Source organism: Schistocerca serialis, chromosome 2, assembly GCF_023864345.2.
Source record: "Schistocerca serialis cubense isolate TAMUIC-IGC-003099 chromosome 2, iqSchSeri2.2, whole genome shotgun sequence".
Classification (NCBI taxonomy): domain Eukaryota; kingdom Metazoa; phylum Arthropoda; class Insecta; order Orthoptera; family Acrididae; genus Schistocerca; species Schistocerca serialis.
The window spans coordinates 335,267,838-335,285,257 of record NC_064639.1 but is presented as its reverse complement, the minus strand read 5'-3'; the positions used below and the strand labels follow the sequence as shown (position 1 = coordinate 335,285,257).

Here is a 17,420-nt window from a genome sequence, read left to right as displayed (position 1 = left end):
GAAGATGAGGAACATACATGCATAAATACATCCATTTTTATAATGTGAATGGTTATTGGATTTTTAGCATTATTTCGATCTCGCCACAGAGTCAGGGTGAAAATCGTTAATAGCTACAATAAACCTCTAATTCGCATATAATTTTAAATACGTCCACGTCCGTCATTGAGAAAGACGGCCTCAGCTGCCACGTGTCACATTTTCACGGTGAACTGGATGGCACGTATCATATGGTTGACCCACGTGACAGAATGTGTCATACGATCGTCGTTCCTGCCTGTTTTTTTACATTCCGATCAAGTTCTAGGCTTCCAAGATGAAACGATAGAGTTTCGCCCTCTGTTCTCGTGTATCACGTGGAGGCTATTTCTGGAGACAAGCAGTTCCATTTCTTGCTCCGCTTCCGACAGCTGGAGAAGTTTCTCCAGATTTCACTTTTCACTAATAAGACAGATTTTTCATTAAACCTCAGGACAAATGGTTTATTAGTGACTACGTTCTCACTAATAGCTCTCCGACAATCTTTCTTTGAAGAAGTTTTCGGATCTGTACAATCTCGACCAAGAATAGTGTATGAATGCTCAATATACTTCTACGAATGAGTGGGAATATGTGTAATTGTCGTCTACAGAACGTAATGAAACGAGGTCTCACGAAACACACACCGCAGTGACATGTGAAAAGACGCAACGGGATAAGTCAAAGAATGGAAACTCACTCCGTACGGTTATTACTGTATTTCCTTGTAAAAGAAGGAAACTTTGTCCTTTATCGAATATACACCCCTAGGTAATATTATAGCGGAAACGAAAGCCATAATTCCTAACGTGATATGTGAAGAAGGTGAGGAAAAACGGACTCAGGGAACTAGTATTCTGAACCAGAAAAAAAATTGCGGAGTATTGGATTTAACAGGAAAGAAGAGCAAGCATTTAAGACCCATGATCTTTCTTGAAGACACGGGTAATTCAAATAAATGTGTGCCCAAATGAAAGGAAGACTACAATTATGTGTAATCAAATTTTGATAACAGTATTACCTTACAGTTCGTGTGGAACAGTACAACTACGCACGGCTGCCATTGACATCGGTACCTCGATCACAGCACGTTTGAAGAAAGTCGAGGGCTTCAGTGTAGAAAGTCTTGGGTTGCCGACGTATCCACTTTGCCATTGTACCCTTCACATCCGTGTCACAGGACCTTTCAGGGATTTTTTTTAAGGGGTCGAAGATATGCGAGTGACATAGGAAGATATCGTGGCTGTAAGGAAGATATTCCAGAACCTCTCATCGAAATTTTTGAAGGGGTTCGATGGCCTTCTTGGCCACACATCTCACCTCATAGCCCTGACACCATCGGAATATTGTGCGCCGTCCGACAGACTGCTCTCCATACAACTCTTCCACCTCGCAATAAATTTGTGGAGGTCGCTCCCCTCCTGTGCGAAAAAACTGGATAACCGTCCTTTGCGCTACTAGAGAGAAATCCATAATGCAACGAAATGTGGAAACAAATCGACAGAAATTAGGAAAGTGCTGCAAAGCCGTTGACTCCGCTGGCTGGGAATACCACCAAGCTCTCCCTCGGTAAATACATTCACCGACTGGGACTTCGTACAAAGCCGTTAAAGCGAAGGCCTTCTTTTCAGTTGGGTGCACTTTAGGACAAAAAAAATAGCTATCCGAATTGGATGGAAGTCGGTAGACGTGATATAGGTGTACAAACAAACAAGTTTTTCAGAAAGTTTAGAAGATTTATTCACGAGAAAGAGCTTCACAAATTGACCAAGCCTATAAAACGTTGGTCCACCTCTGGCCCTTTGCGAGAAGTTATTCGGCATGGCGCTGACTGACACAGTTGTTAGATGTCCTCCTGAGGGATATCGACCCAAATTCTGTCCCAGTGTCGCGTTAGATCTTCAAAATCCCGAGTTAATTAAAGGGCCCTTCTCAAACCTTCTCAATTGGGGCGAGATCCAGCATTCTCTCTGACCAAGCCAGGGTTTGGCAATCACGAATGCAAACCGTAGATATTCTCGCCGTGTGCGGGTGGTCATTATTTTGCTTAAATGCAAGCCCAGGATGGCTCTTCATGAAGGACAACAAAACGTGGTGTAGAATATCGCCGACGTACCGCTGAGCAGTAAGGGTGTCGCGGATCACAACCAAAGGGATCCTACTAAGAAATGGAATGGCACCTCAGACAACCACTCCCGGTTGTCGGGCCGTATGGCGGGCGTCCGTCAGGTTGGTATCCCACAGCTGTCTGTGGCGTCTCCAGACACGTCTTCGCTGTTCATCGAGGCTCACTTCGAAGCGGGACTCATCATGAAGACAGTTCTACTCCAGTCAGCAATATTCCAGCCCGAATGTGGCCGACACCACTGCAAACAGGTTTGTTGGTACACATAAGTCAAAGGTAGCCAGCCGAAGGTACGCCATAAGCTCAGCCTTCTTGCTGTGAGCAGCTTCTTACTGGTCCTCGTGGTCACTGAAGCACCAATTGCACGGCTGTTCGATGATAATGATGCATCTGGTGCTCTGAGTGCCTCTGTGACGATTGCTCGGTCCTCAAGTTCCGTCGTCTCTCTCGATCGAACACTTCGTTCTTGACGTTGTGTTCAAATTTCGAGTGTTTCGCCGATTACTCCAGCCGGCTTCTTTGAGCCCAGATTCTCGTTCCCTCTTGGCTGCGGTTTTGTGAAAAAGACTGGGTTAATTCTGGATTATTCGAGCAGGGTTTTCTATTTCAAGTTTTATCCTTTGATAAAGTTTAATATATGTCGGGTATTTATTCTGTGTTAGTTGGCTGTGAAATGGGTCACTTGGCCCGGGAAGAAGCTCAAGAGTTATTCACGTTCTTGAAATAGTTCCGGGGTTTTGACAGATAAATTAGGTGTCATCAATAAAATAGACTATTGTGTTGCTTGTCGGATGATGTGTCAGTTAGACAATCATCTTACAGGCAGTCATCCCCGAAAATCAAGGTATTGAGGGAGATAATTGGGAACATGTTGAATGAGAGTATCATGTACCCTTCTGTTTCCCCTTATGTTTCTCCTACTCTTTGGGTCACAAAAAAAGGAAAAAAATGTGGAGGTGTGTTCCGGGTAGTAGCTGAATGCTCGGTATTTTACCGTGCTGGATCTGAATCAAGATTATCACCATATCCCCCTGGCGAGGGAATCTAAGGCGGCCACGGCATTTAAGTGGACTGGAACTTATACTAATTAAATAGGGTGAACTAGGGTTGTGAAACGGAGCAACCCTTTTATCTGGGCTTCTAGATTCGGTGTTGAATGATATTAAGTTCCAATTCGTGTATAATTACCTAGATGGTGTCATGGTCTATAGAAAGTCTTTTCCCGAACACTTGGAACACATTCGTCAGGTTTTGTTCGGTTAGGGGAGGCGGGACTCACAATAAAACCTTCCAAGGTTGACGTGGCACGTAAAGAAATTCCCTTTCTGCGGAATTTGGTCTCAGTCATTGGGGCGAGAACTGATCATTCGCGAATTCGGGATATAAATAATTTTCGACGAGCCACGACCAGGAAAGGAAATAGTCGATTCGTGGGCATGGTAAATGTTTTTCTTAATTTCAGTCCTAGGTTTGCAGAAGTTGTGGCACTTTTGAATTTGTTACGTTGGAAGCAAGAACCTTTTAAATGAGCTGAGAGCCAGCAAGCAGCCATTGATGGCCTGAAGAACGTGTTAAGTAACGCTCTCGTGTTGGCCATTCCATATTTCGGCCACTCTTTTTTTTTGTCCAGGCGGATGCGCCTATCTTTGATGTTGTAGCTGTATTGTTACAAGAGAAGAAAATGGCTCTGAGCACTATGGGACGTAACATCTGAGGTCATCAGTCCCCTAGAACTTAGAACTACTTAAACGTAACTTACCTAAGGACATCACACACATCCATGCCCAGGGCAGGATTCGAACTGCGACCGTAGCGACAAGAGAAGAATGGACAGAGTCGACCCATCGTCTTGGTCTCACGATCGTTAACTCCTAGTGAGAGTAGATAATCCATCTATGAGCTAAAGGCTCTTGCTGTGTTGTTCGCTATCGAAAAAATACGTCGCGAATTTCCCCCGAAGCGGACAACCAATCCCTCACTTGGGTGCTGGGGCGTCCTCGAACTATGCGTATCGCCCGTTGGGCACTCCGAAACTCGGTGTTCAAGTCCTCCGTCAAGCATGTAAGGGGACGGGAGAACGTGGTGGTGGACACCCCTAGTCGGGTGGCCGGCCGAAGTGGCCGTGCGGTTAAAGGCGCTGCAGTCTGGAACCGCAAGACCGCTACGGTCGCAGGTTCGAATCCTGCCTCGGGCATGGATGTTTGTGATGTCCTTAGGTTAGTGAGGTTTAACTAGTTCTAAGTTCTAGGGGACTAATGACCTCAGCAGTTGAGTCCCATAGTGCTCAGAGCCATTTGAACCATTTTGAACCTAGTCGGGTGTTCGAGGAAGAAGAGTCCTCTTCCTCCAGGACCCAGATGGGAGAGAAATTGTTTATGCAGTGCTTACCGTGGTGCCGAACATGTTTACTGAGTTAAGGGAACAGCAAGAACAGGATCCCGAGTTCGGCCTTAGTAAAGGTCGCCTACAATCTGGTGGGGATGTACCGGGATACAAATTAAGGGAGGACATCCTTTGTTTGCGCACTAAAAGGAACGGAAAATTCAAAATTTTCCAGCCAAGCGCCCTGATCCTAGCCGTGTTTTGGTATTATCAGTACTATGACGAGTCGATTAGTGTGGGACACTTGGGAGCTTATAGAACACTACATAAGATCAAGGAACCATTAACGTGGCCATCTCTCTATAAGGATGTGCGGAAAATGATGAGTCAGTAACGTGATTATAAGATTGCTGAACCTACTTCTGACCAACAAAGGGAGTAGCTGCCGTCTACCCGAGTTGATTGGTCAATGGAGCGTTTATTTATTGGCTATGGAAAGCGACTGACTGGCACGCAAGCAGGTTAGAGGTACATCTTTGTGGCTGTCGATGCCTTTTCCCTATTTGTTTGACAACTGCTGAGTAGAGGGGTAATGGTGGGTGTCAGTGTTAAGAGCCTTGGTAAAATGTATTTGTTGTTTAGTTCTCCTAACTTCCTTGTGAGCGTTAACGATCCGGCGTTTACTTCGAGGGAGTCTTCTGAACAAGCAATCAACCATGTTATTAGAACACCTTACTATGCCGAACCATCCTTTGCGGAAAGGTTTAACAGAAATCTCTAAGTGTCACTGATTGGGTATCAAGCAGAAGCCCAAACTAAGTAAGATAGCTCCTAGCCACGGCTTAATTTGGCGTTCAGTACTGAAAAACACAAAACTTGTCTCCTCTCCTTTGAATTCCCCTTTATTTCTGAGAATTGTCGAGGGAAGAGTTTATCAGGGATAACTGGTGCAGGCTAAGAATAACTTAGAAAGGGCCCATAAAAAGAATCAGCACAGTACAATCGCGGCCGGCTGCCTGGAAAGATCGAGATGGGAGGTGTAGTTTTCATCAGGAATTACTACACGAGACGTTGGAAGCAAGGCTACGGGTAAGCTGGTGCCTCATTTTACAGGTCCATGGCGCGTCTTAGAGGTGCTAACCCCTATCACTGTCAGTCAAGAATGTGGAGATGGGTCTTTGCTAAAGCGAGCATCTCAGCCAGATGAAGGTGGACGATAATGATGGTTTTGCTTTTGTGTATTCTGTAAACCATACATCAGGGGTTGAGTTCAAGGGGACCGGGGGAGGGTGGGGAGGGGATAAGCGGGGGGGGGGGGGGGGAAGGGGAGCGAGGAGGGGAGGGAGGCTGAGCCATGTTGCAAATTAACCTATTGCACCAGGCTTTCATGTGATCTTATGTTTAGCAACCGGGTTGTAGGAGGTCTCTGGCGAGCTTGCTTGCTCTCACTCGATAGTCCGCCGAAGAGGGAGTTGATGCCTAGGGTGAAACCTCGGGGACGTGAGGAGCACCTAAAAGTCCAGCGTTGGTGGCTGTGCTTCTGACAATAGGCACGTGGGCCACTTTTCACCGTAGCTAGTGGTATAGTGGGAAGAGGGACCTTTCCACCACAGAATAAGCGCTGGTAGAAACAGAAGTACAACTTCTAACACTCAAGATCGCTATTGTGCAGCATTTATTGTGATGATCCGTTTCAGCAAACTGCTTTCCCATCGTTAGATCTTCTACAGCACATATCACTGAATCTTGCATATTATATCATGTCAGTCATATCATAGAACGGTAGTTTATGAACATTAGAACAATAGTAGGTCAGCAAGTCAAGCACAAAACAACTATTACATAAAACAACAAACATATTGCACTGATTGTAAAAGCTCATGTTCGTACATTAACAAAATGTGTAGTGTTGCGAGATGCACTGTGTCATTTTGTCTTTTTTCGCTATCTGACATAACAGAACACTGAGATACGCCACATCTGTCCCATACTCGCCTTGCAGCCCTACCTGACAACCCCAGGGGAAGTGTAGTGTTTGCAAAGTTACGACCATGATTTGCTGCGTTCACTGCAAAAACTTCTCGTTCATTTTGCGACATGACAACAAAAAATGTGACTTATAACTGATGGAAAAGAAAATTGAGGATCTGTTAAATAAACGGTCAGTTTGGCTTTAGGAAAGGTAAAAGCATTAGAGAGGCAGTTTTGAGCTTACGATTGATAATGGAAGAAAGACTAATGAAAAATGAAGACACTTTCATAGGATTTGTCGACATGGAAAAAAGAGTTCAACAATGTATAGTGCCACAAGTTGTTCAAGATTCAGAGAAAAATAGGGATAAGCTATAGGGGTAGGCCGGTAAAATATGTACAAGAACAAAGAGGGAGCAATAAGACTGGAAGACTGAGAACGAAGTGCTCAGAAAAAAAGGATGTAAGACAGGGATATAATCTTTCGCCCATGTTGTTCAACGTATACTTCGAAGAAGCAAGGACATACATAAAAGAAAGGCTCAAGAGGGGGATTAAAATTCAAGGTTAAAGGATATCCACGACAAGATTCGCTGCTGACATTTCTATCGTCAGTGAAAGTGAAGAAAAGACCCGCCAGGGTAGCCGAGAGCGCTAACGCGCTGCTTCCTGGACTCAGGTAGGAGCGCCCGCCCCGGATCGAATCCGCCTGGCGGATTAACGACGAGGGCCGGTGTGCCGGCCAGCCTGGATGCGGTTTTTAGGCGGTTTCCCACATCCTGCTAGGTGAATACTGGGCTGGTTCCCACGTTCCGCCTCAGTTACACGCGTCGCAGACATTTGCGACACGTTCGCACTATTTCACGATTTACACTAGATGCAGACAGGTGGGGTACACTGATTCCATCCCGGGGGGTACGGGATGGTGGCAGAAAGGGCATCCGGCCACCCCTAAAACTAACTTCGCCAAATCCGTTCTAACCTGCCGACCCTGCAGTCGCTGTGGGACTCTGGCGTAAGCAAAACAAAGAAAGAAAGTGAAAGTGCTGAAAAATCACAGGGTGTCTTGATTGTAATGGGAAGTCTGATGAGCACAGAATAAGGATTGAGAAAATGAGAACTAGTAGGCACGAGAACAGCAAGAAACTTAAAATCAGTATTGCTGATCACGAAGTAGGTGAAGTTAAGGTATTCTGCTAGCTAGGCTGGAAAATAACCCATGATGGACGGAGCAAGGACGACATAAAAAGCACACTAGCACTTGTGTAAAGGGCATTTCTGGCCAAGAGAAGTCTACTAGTATCAAACGTAGGACTTAATATGAGGTAGAAATTTCTGAGACTGTACGTTTGGAGCACAGCATTGTATGATAGTGAAACATGACTGTGGGAAAACCGAAAAAGGAGATGATCGAAGCATCTGAGATGTGGTGTTGAAAATTATGAGGTCTGATAAGGTAAGGAATGGGGACGTTCTCCACAGAATCGGAGAAGAAAGGAATATATGGAAAACAGTGACACGAAGAAGTGACAGGGTAATAGGACATCTGTTAAGGGGGGTAGGACGTCAAACGGGCCGACTTGGAGCAGGAGTCACCACAGGACATTTTAATTTCTACTGTCTATACTTTTACAAATAAATTCATAAAACTTCGTGACCATGACCGGGAAGGACTGAGGACTAACACTCATCGCAGTGAAAGTTCAAAAACGTAGCAAAATACCTTTTTTTACATGTTAAATTTCATCATTTTTTCACTTATTACTGGCTGCATTTGTTGCTATAGGTACACTTTTCGTCCTAAGTAAGAGAGATTCTTCGATGAATTTTTCATAGCATAGAAACAGTAGTTACAGGTGTATGAAACTCTAGAATTTTCCAAATCTATTAAAAAACTGTGGAAAAATTGAGATTATTAACTATAAAACTTGAGTTTTTTCTAAACATGAGGTTTAAAATGTAACAGTTCATTCATTTTTTCATAAATTAAATAACTTCTAGAGTTTCAAGACCTGTAACTATGGTTTGTATGCTGTGCAAAAGTCATCGAAGAATCTCTCTTACTTAGGAAGAAAAGTGTACCTATGGCAACAAATGCAGCCTGTAGTAAATGAAAAAATGATGAAATTTCACATGTAAAAAAAATGTGTTTTGTTACGTTTTTGAGCTTCCATTGCTATGAGTATGAATCATGAATCCTTCCTGGTCATGCTGTTAAAGTTTTATGAATTTATTTGTAATAGTATAGACAATGGAAATTAAAATGTGCTGCTGTGCCTCTCCTGCTCAAAGTCGGCCCCCTTAAGACATCAGAGGAAAACTTCCATGGTACCAAAGGGAGCTATAATTGAGGACGAAGGTTGCAAGCGCTATTATCAGATGAAGAGGTTCACACTACTCTAAGATGAAGTGGTTGGGACATTAGAGAAATTCGTGGCGGGTTTCATCAACCTCCCCTCCCCCCCCCCCCCCCCCCCACCCCCCCTCCAAGAAAGAAAGAACTAATGGCAACAGGCAACTTTGAGGCTGGAGTATCCCTTTTGGGATTACACAGCTGGAGCGTGGTATACTCACAACTATGTCCTCGTGCGTCTCTGCGCCCGAGCCGCGGCCGAGGCGGCTGGCGTTGTGCCGCTCGGCCTTGCTGGCGAGCGACGCCTTGGTGGCGCCGGCGACGTCGTGCGGGAAGTTGAAGCCCACCGGCGCGCCGTCCGCCGGCTCCGGCGCGTCTGGCGGGATGACGCCGTAGCGCTCGCCCCGCGCCTCACACAGCGTCGAGTAGTGTCGCCGCGGGTTCACCACCAGGCAGTAGTGCATCAGGTGCGGGTCCACCGAGCTGCGGCACGGCACAGAACACGTCTGTCACAGGTGAAATGGTGTGGTAGCGTTGGCTGGGAGAACTTGAAGAGTTACTAAGGAGGCTACTGGGAATTGGTTTTCCTCCAACTACGATGGACTTTCCAAAAGTCAGTTTCATCATCGTTTTCCACACGGAAACCTACTTCACTTTAAAAAAACTTCTCAGCAGTCGATTTGTATACCCATTCGCCAACTTTCGCGACCGTGGCAGTATTCCTCTCTCAGATCTCTCTTCCTCGTCGTAGTAAATACTCACGCTCTCGATTATACTCTCGGCTGTCCACGCTTCCTCCTTCCCGGTGGCGACCATTCCAGGACTGCATCTGGCCATTGTCCTTGCTCCATTCGCCACTGCATCTGGCCATTATCCTTGCTCCATTCGCCGTACGTGGCCGTACCACTGAAGGGCTCTGGTGTCAGTTCTTTGCACGACTGGTTGTTTCACACCTATTTCTTCATTTCTACTCCGCTCTGCCCGGGACGTCCTGGCTGCCTTGTTATTCTGTCTATCTCCACTGCCCATATTCCGCTTCTCTGCCATTCTTCCAAGGACCATCCTTCTGAACTGTGAGTTAGCATACTTTTCACTATTGTTTGCAGACTCCTCTTCTTAGTTTCTTTTGGTATGGCTCGGCTCCGCAGAACATCACTTAGCATTTTAATTGCATCTGTCGCCTGCTGGGCCCTGCGTTCCATATCTGCTTCACAGCATCTCGAGGAACGGATAATGGCTCTGAGCACTATGGGACTTAACATCTATGGTCATCAATCCCATAGAACTTAGAACTACTTAAACCTAACTAACCTAAGGACATCACACAACACCCAGTCATCACGAGGCAGAGAAAATCCCTGACCCCGCCGGGAATCGAACCCGGGAACCCGGGCGTGGGAAACGAGAACGCTACCGCACGACCACGAGCTGCGGACAACGGATAATGGATCCTAAATATTTAAACTGCTTTGCAGTTTTAATAGTTCCTTGCGGCAGTGCTATGTTCGTTCCATCTGCTCCCACCACTAGATATAATTTTTTCCTCATCTTTATTCTAAGCCCGCCTCTTACAAATGTTTTCATTAACTTCTTTATCATATATTTAACATCCTCTTTAGTTTGTGCTATCAGTATCTGATCATGGGCAAATAATAATGAGTAGATAGTACCATGCCGGAAAGGAAACCCCATACCTCCATGAGGCTACTGCATATGATTTTAAACAGGATCGGCGCCATACTTCAACCCTGGCTAAACGCTTTCGATGTCTGGACTCACTCACTCAACTGTCTCCCTACTTGAACTACTGCTTCGACTGGTGGTATATTCTTTGAATTTGGGATATCTGTAGTACTTCTATTCCTATATACTCCATCGCTTTCCACAGTCCGTTGATGGGTGCAGAACCATTCGCTTTTTCTAAATCCACAAATGGTAGGTCTACTTTCTGACTCTTAGACTACATCTACTCACTTATTTGTCTAAGGCTAAAAATATTATTCATACAACTGAAAACCTGCCTGCTCCCCTCGCATCTTTAAATCTTTCCCTCGGTCTTATTTTCCAATCTGTTTTTAGTACAACACCAAAAATCTGCTGATAGAACCCATAACACTAATTCCTTAATAATTATTCGTCTGTTTCTTGTTTCCTTCTCGTTTTCTTTTTTTTTTAATGGTACACACAACTCTTGGGTATTTCCTCTCACACCACAATCTGTCTGAACAGTTTACATATAAAAGGTGACAGCTATTACTGTTGTATAAGAAAAAATGTAAATTGGTTACAAACTATGGCGTGCACACACTTTATTCAACATGTTAACATCACTAAAGATATTCGGATTTAGGTTATGACATGTTCTATATTACTGCCATCATTGGAGATAATGTGGCGCGAAGCTCTGCGTGACCCGCTGAAGTGTCGGAACATCGATGCTGTCGATGACCTCCTGAATGGCTGTTTTTAGCTCAGCAATGGTTTTGGAGTTATTGCGGTACGCCTTGTCTCTAATATGGCCCCACAAACAGGAGTCGGATGTGTTCAGATGCGACTAGACTGACTTTATTAATAGACCGACATCACTTAGACTTAATGAGTCGGACTTACTAGGAAGCTTCGCTGTCGTCTCTCTCTTGTCTAGGGTCCCTCTCATGGATTCTTTGCCGCTCATAAGCAGTAATTTTAAAGCGGATATAACACCTGCTGTTTCATCATGCGCTTTCCTCACCTACTTTTTATTCAACAGTGAATACTTTGAGCAAATTGATGGTATTACAATGGGTAGTCCGCTCTCTCCTCTGGCTGCAAACTTTTTTGTGGAAGAGTCTGAGGAGAGGGCACTTGATTCGGCACAACTTAAAACAAAAGTCTTCTGACGACATGTTTGTGATACGTTTGTAGTACGGCCCCACGGTGACGAAGAGCTGTGATGGTTTTCGCAGCATCTGAATTCTATCCACCGGAACATCAGATTTATGATGGAAGTGGAAAAGAGAGGCTGTCTGCACCCGTTGATCAGACGGAAAGTGGATGGATCATTGGGGTATTCCTTTTATCGTAAGACTACACATACGGCCCTGTATTTCCAGGCGCCAAGCTGCCGCTGCCCATCACAAACTATGGGCGTTCTTCGAAAGTTGGTACACTGGACTCGCACTCGGGAGGACGATGGTTCAAATCCGTATCCGATCATCCAGATTTACCTTTTCTGTGTTTTCCCTGAATGGCTCCAGGCAAATACTGGGATGGTTCCGTTCAAAGCGCACGGCGGATTTCCTTTCCCATCCTTGAAACATTCCGAGCTTGTGCTCCGTCTGTAATAATCTTGAAGTCGTTGGGAATTTAAACCCTAACATTCCTTCCTTCTTCCTACATTTCGAACTTTGGTGCAGCGGGTACATGTTTTGTCCGCTGGAGACAGCCTTGAAAAAGTGGTGGAACACCTACAGACCGTGTTCAAAGGTAATGGATTTTTCCATCAGATCAACACACCTTTAAGGAAGAAGAAACGTGATCATATACAAGACTAAGAGGTGTTAGCTGGATGAAACTCTTCATTACTATATCCGTGTGAGGTGTCGTGCTCGTACTGTCATGCTTAATTGGGCCACCCCTAGTACTTTTCGTTCGATAAGACACTACCTGTTGCACGACGTTAATTCTTCTAAATTTTCACGGTCTTATGGGGAGATTACTTTCCCTGTGGGTCAATGGAGACTGGACTTATAGGATCTTAGAGGTATGCTAAACAGCCCAGCTGACATTTAAAAAAAATAAAAAAAATTAAATTGTTTTAAAATTGTTTGAATTTTGTATAATATTTTATGTTTTTGGATCACAGATAAAATCATAGTGGTTCACTCCATTTTAGGCCTTGGGCATGTCAAGAAGAAACAATTAGCCAATACACATAAAATTCGCCAGAGCCATATGGAAGGAAATGCTTCTGAAGTGAGCTAGCACTTGAGGGATGCACCAACAGCTCAGCTCCTCTACCCTTGTCAAGGTAAGTTATACGCTCCTTATCCGTCATGAGTCTCTCGCCCGCGTTCAGAATAATTTGGAACATTTGAAAATTAGTTCCCCATCATGTTCTCAATTGCTTGGAGTGAACGCCCATCTTGATCATATAAATTATCGATTACACGAGTTACGGATGTTAATTCAGATGACGAGAAAGTAGGAATAAGCCAGCAAGATGGGGGTGGAGCACCAGATGGTGATGATGTCGACGCGTAGCAATTTTTTTTTTATCATTTTTCAAACCAATTATGGCCATTTTGCAACGTATTCATGAATTGTCCATCGATAATAGCGACCAGATTTTAGAGTTCCTTTGTTATTTTGTCAGTTGAGATGCAACGATTTGTTACCCTGTTTCAAGTTCCTGATTTTTTGATCACTCAAATTGTTTCCATTGGCCAAAGGCCAATTATGAAGTATTACACATCAAGTTATCGGGGAAGTAGGCACGTTAAGGGTGTTAAGAAGGAGAACCGTTCAGCTAAATTTATCTAATGGACTGAGAAACCGGAATTATTTTTGAGTGCAAGACTGTTAGGAATCTCTCTGATTATGTTGGAACTAGAAAGGTGTGCTGAAAAGTAAAACCCCCGAATTTCTTATCCTATTCACAGTGGCGGTTGAGGTATTAAATGCCATGCTTTACTGACGCAAGTTGCAAACCCCTGCCGTTAAAGTGCTCTGAATTGTAGAGTGTAGCATGGCCATGTGTAACGTAACTATGTTGGTACGTGAGTAATATCATGCTGTAATAAAAGAACTGAAAGAATGACTTCGAAGAGGTTGTCCACGCGTGGAGCACCCTCTCCTGCAGCAAGACAGTGCCAGACGGGACACGAGCGCTGCGACATCTGCAACAATCCGATGCCTTAAGTTCACTGCCGCTTTCTAAAACCTAATGAACAGTGATGAAGCGGTCCAAGCAGAGGTGAGGTTGTGGGTCCACCAACAAAGTCAAACATTCTACAACGAGGTTATCAATAAACTGGTCTCTCGTTGAGTGAAATGCGTTCGTAGGCAGCGGGACTTCGTTGAGAAATAAATATGTAGACTTGAAGCATAACGAAGCTGAATGTTAATAAAGCTTCTTTTATTAAAAAATCTTTAAAAGTTTTCACAAGAAAACCAGAGGCATTATTTTTCAGCACGCCTTGTACTAAAAAGGCCGAGCTGGCCTTTTACGTCGAGGGTAGTGAAAGGGAGGTTGTAAAAAACAAAATTCATAGTTTGCAGCTTGAGGATCTACCTTAGGTAACATTCAGCAGCGATCCTGACAGTTTTCTCGAACTCAGAAATATTATTCGGGGTACTGACAGTATTACTTTTTCCAATCAAGAAAGAAGTCCATCGAAACCTAAATTAAAAGGTCTGAAAGGCGCGGTTTTTATAAATCAGGCAAGGGAATTGGGAAGCTTAAGACGTAATCAACACGGCCATTTGCGTTGGAGTGTAAGTACATTAACTGTCGGTAAATCGTGCGTGTTATTGTAGTTTCACGGCTTATGCATCGTACCCTCTGAGGGTACCAACACAGCAGTTGCCTGAACCCGTCCGAAAGCTTACTCACGAAGACCAGTATACCAGTCCTCGGTCGATAATCCACCATACTGATTTGTTCAGGGTTTGGTTTACCTCACTGTCTTACAACATAGTACGTTGCGTGTTACACTATACAAGCATGTTACTATTATTATAATTATGAACGTTAAAGTCGTTTAAAGCTGGGATGATGACAAGTATAGGGGAGGAGGTCGAGACTAAGAAGGTATAACTAAATTCTGCCCTCCCCCTCGCATCCTTCCACGCCCTTTCACCTTGTTCATGACAAATATCTTGGGTAACTACCTTGAAAATGAGGGAAGGTCAACAGACCTCAGACCTGCAGTTATGGCTAATATAAGAGGGAAGAACGGAAAGCAACGCACAATAACTTTATTACCAGAAAGTTTAACTGATAACAAAATAAAGAAATCACATATGAACTTAAATCTATTACCTACTTTTATATATAGTCACCAAAGTTCTCAACGCATTTTTCCCGTCATGGTACCGGATTCAATATGCTCTGTTCGTAGAAGTCTGTTTGGTTGGAGTATTCCCACCTGCGGATTGCTGATATCATTGCCGCATCTGTCGCAAAGCGCTGGCCGGCCAGGAATTTGTTCACGGGTCCTGGCCCCTGTGGTTGTCTGTCAGGTTCTTCGGCACCCAGCGAGCTCTAACTTTACGAAATTTCAATGTGTCATGAACAATAGCATACACTGCACCATGGGAAATGTTGAACTGCTGCGAAAGGGTCCGCAGTTTCACATGCCGGTCGTTTGAATTTGCGTCTTTTACCCGCCGCGGCGACTCATTAAGATTCAGACGGGCCTCTCGGAAGAATCCACACCGCCTGGAGACATTGGTATGATCCATATAGTTGTCCCTATAAACGCCACGCATATCCCTGTCAATTTCACTCTGTTTATGGGCTTGGGCCAGGAAATATCGAATTACAATTCGCTGCTCATCACAAGTTGACTGTAATACAGGGTGTTTCAAAAATGACCGGTATATTTGAAACGGCAATAAAAACTAAACGAGCAGCGATAGAAATACACCGTTTGTTGCAATATGCTTGGGACAACAGTACATTTTCAGGCGGACAAACTTTCGAAATTACAGTAGTTACAATTTTCAACAACAGATGGCGCTGCAAGTGATGTGAAAGATATAGAAGACAACGCAGTCTGTGGGTGCGCCATTCTGTACGTCGTCTTTCTGCTGTAAGCGTGTGCTGTTCACAACGTGCAAGTGTGCTGTAGACGACATGGTTTATTCCTTAGAACAGAGGATTTTTCTGGTGTTGGAATTCCACCGCCTAGAACACAGTGTTGTTGCAACAAGACGAAGTTTTCAACGGAGGTTTAATGTAACCAAAGGACCGAAAAGCGATACAATAAAGGATCTGTTTGAAAACTTTCAGCGGACTGGGAACGCGACGGATGAACGTGCTGGAAAGGTAGGGCGACCGCGTACGGCAACCATACAGGGCAACGCGCAGCTAGTGCAGCAGGTGATCCAACAGCGGCCTCGGGTTTCCGTTCGCCGTGTTGCAGCTGCGGTCCAAATGACGCCAACGTCCACGTATCGTCTCATGCGCCAGAGTTTACACCTCTATCCATACAAAATTCAAACGCGGCAATCCCTCAGCGCCGCTACCATTGCTGCACGAGAGACATTCGCTAACGATATAGTGCACAGGATTGATGACGGCGATATGCATGTGGGCAGCATTTGGTTTACTGACGAAGCTTATTTTTACCTGGACGGCTTCGTCAATAAACAGAACTGGCGCATATGGGGAACCGAAAAGCCCCATGTTGCAGTCCCATCGTCCCTGCATCCTCAAAAATTACTGGTCTGGGCCGCCATTTCTTCCAAAGGAATCATTGGCCCATTTTTCAGATCCGAAACGATTACTGCATCACGCTATCTGGACATTCTTCGTGAATTTGTGGCGGTACAAACTGCCTTAGACGACACTGCGAACACCTCGTGGTTTATGCAAGATGGTGCCCGGCCACATCGCACGGCCGACGTCTTTAATTTCCTGAATGAATATTTCGATGATCGTGTGATTGCTTTGGGCTATCCGAAACATACAGGAGGCGGCGTGGATTGGCCTCCCTATTCGCCAGACATGAACCCCTGTGACTTCTTTCTGTGGGGACACTTGAAAGACCAGGTGTACCGCCAGAATCCAGAAACAATTGAACAGCTGAAGCAGTACATCTCATCTGCATGTGAAGCCATTCCGCCAGACACGTTGTCAAAGGTTTCGGGTAATTTCACTCAGAGACTACGCCATATTATTGCTACGCGTGGTGGATATGTGGAAAATATCGTACTATAGAGTTTCCCAGACCGCAGCGCCATCTGTTGTTGAAAATTGTAACTACTGTAGTTTCGAAAGTTTGTCTGCCTGAAAATGTACTGTTGTCTCAAGCATATTGCAACAAACGGTGTATTTCTATCGCTGCTCGTTTAGTTTTTATTGCCGTTTCAAATATACCGATCATTTTTGAAACACCCTGTATGAGCACTATGTTTGCTTCGTAGCTAGAGCTGTAAATAAAAACAATATACCATCTATAGCACAAACTTAAAACTACAGGATCTTTCACAATTCATGTTATACACTTCTAAAAGTTGTAGGTTACACGTTTCTAGAGGCTGTAGAGTGGACTTAGTAGATCAAGTATTAAGTAGGAGCCAATGTCCTGCAACGTCATGCTACGACGCTACAAAGCGGCAAAGTCGTAGGCGCCGGCGCCTGTAAATGTACGTTTATGCAGGGTGATTCTGTGATGGTGCTACTTTCAGAGATGATGGAGACGTATAAAAGTATCAATTGGAGGTAAGTGTTCCTGTACCAGAAACGAAATAGTCGGAAGTTGTAAGCGAAAACCGTTCTAATACCTGTCACGATGGGATATATGTACCGGTACTGTTGTTGCTAAGATTGTAGGGTAGGAAACTTCCAGAGGTGGTAGTATCGATCAAAGCAAGAAAAAAAGTCTCTAAAGTGTTCTCTAAAAAGGATACGTTTAGAAAAAAATG

The 17,420-nt window shown here is 44.5% G+C and overlaps 1 protein-coding gene across 1 annotated transcript in view; it reads right to left on the bottom strand.

Annotated features, from left to right (window-relative positions):
• The window catches only part of LOC126455959 (protein NDNF), a 396,783-nt gene that overhangs the window by 64,334 nt on the left and 315,029 nt on the right, over positions 1 to 17,420 (bottom strand). The window contains exon 5 of the mRNA XM_050091715.1: positions 9,011 to 9,272. Within this exon, the coding sequence (XP_049947672.1) occupies positions 9,011 to 9,272 (262 nt within the window). The remainder of the gene's footprint in view (positions 1 to 9,010; positions 9,273 to 17,420) is intronic.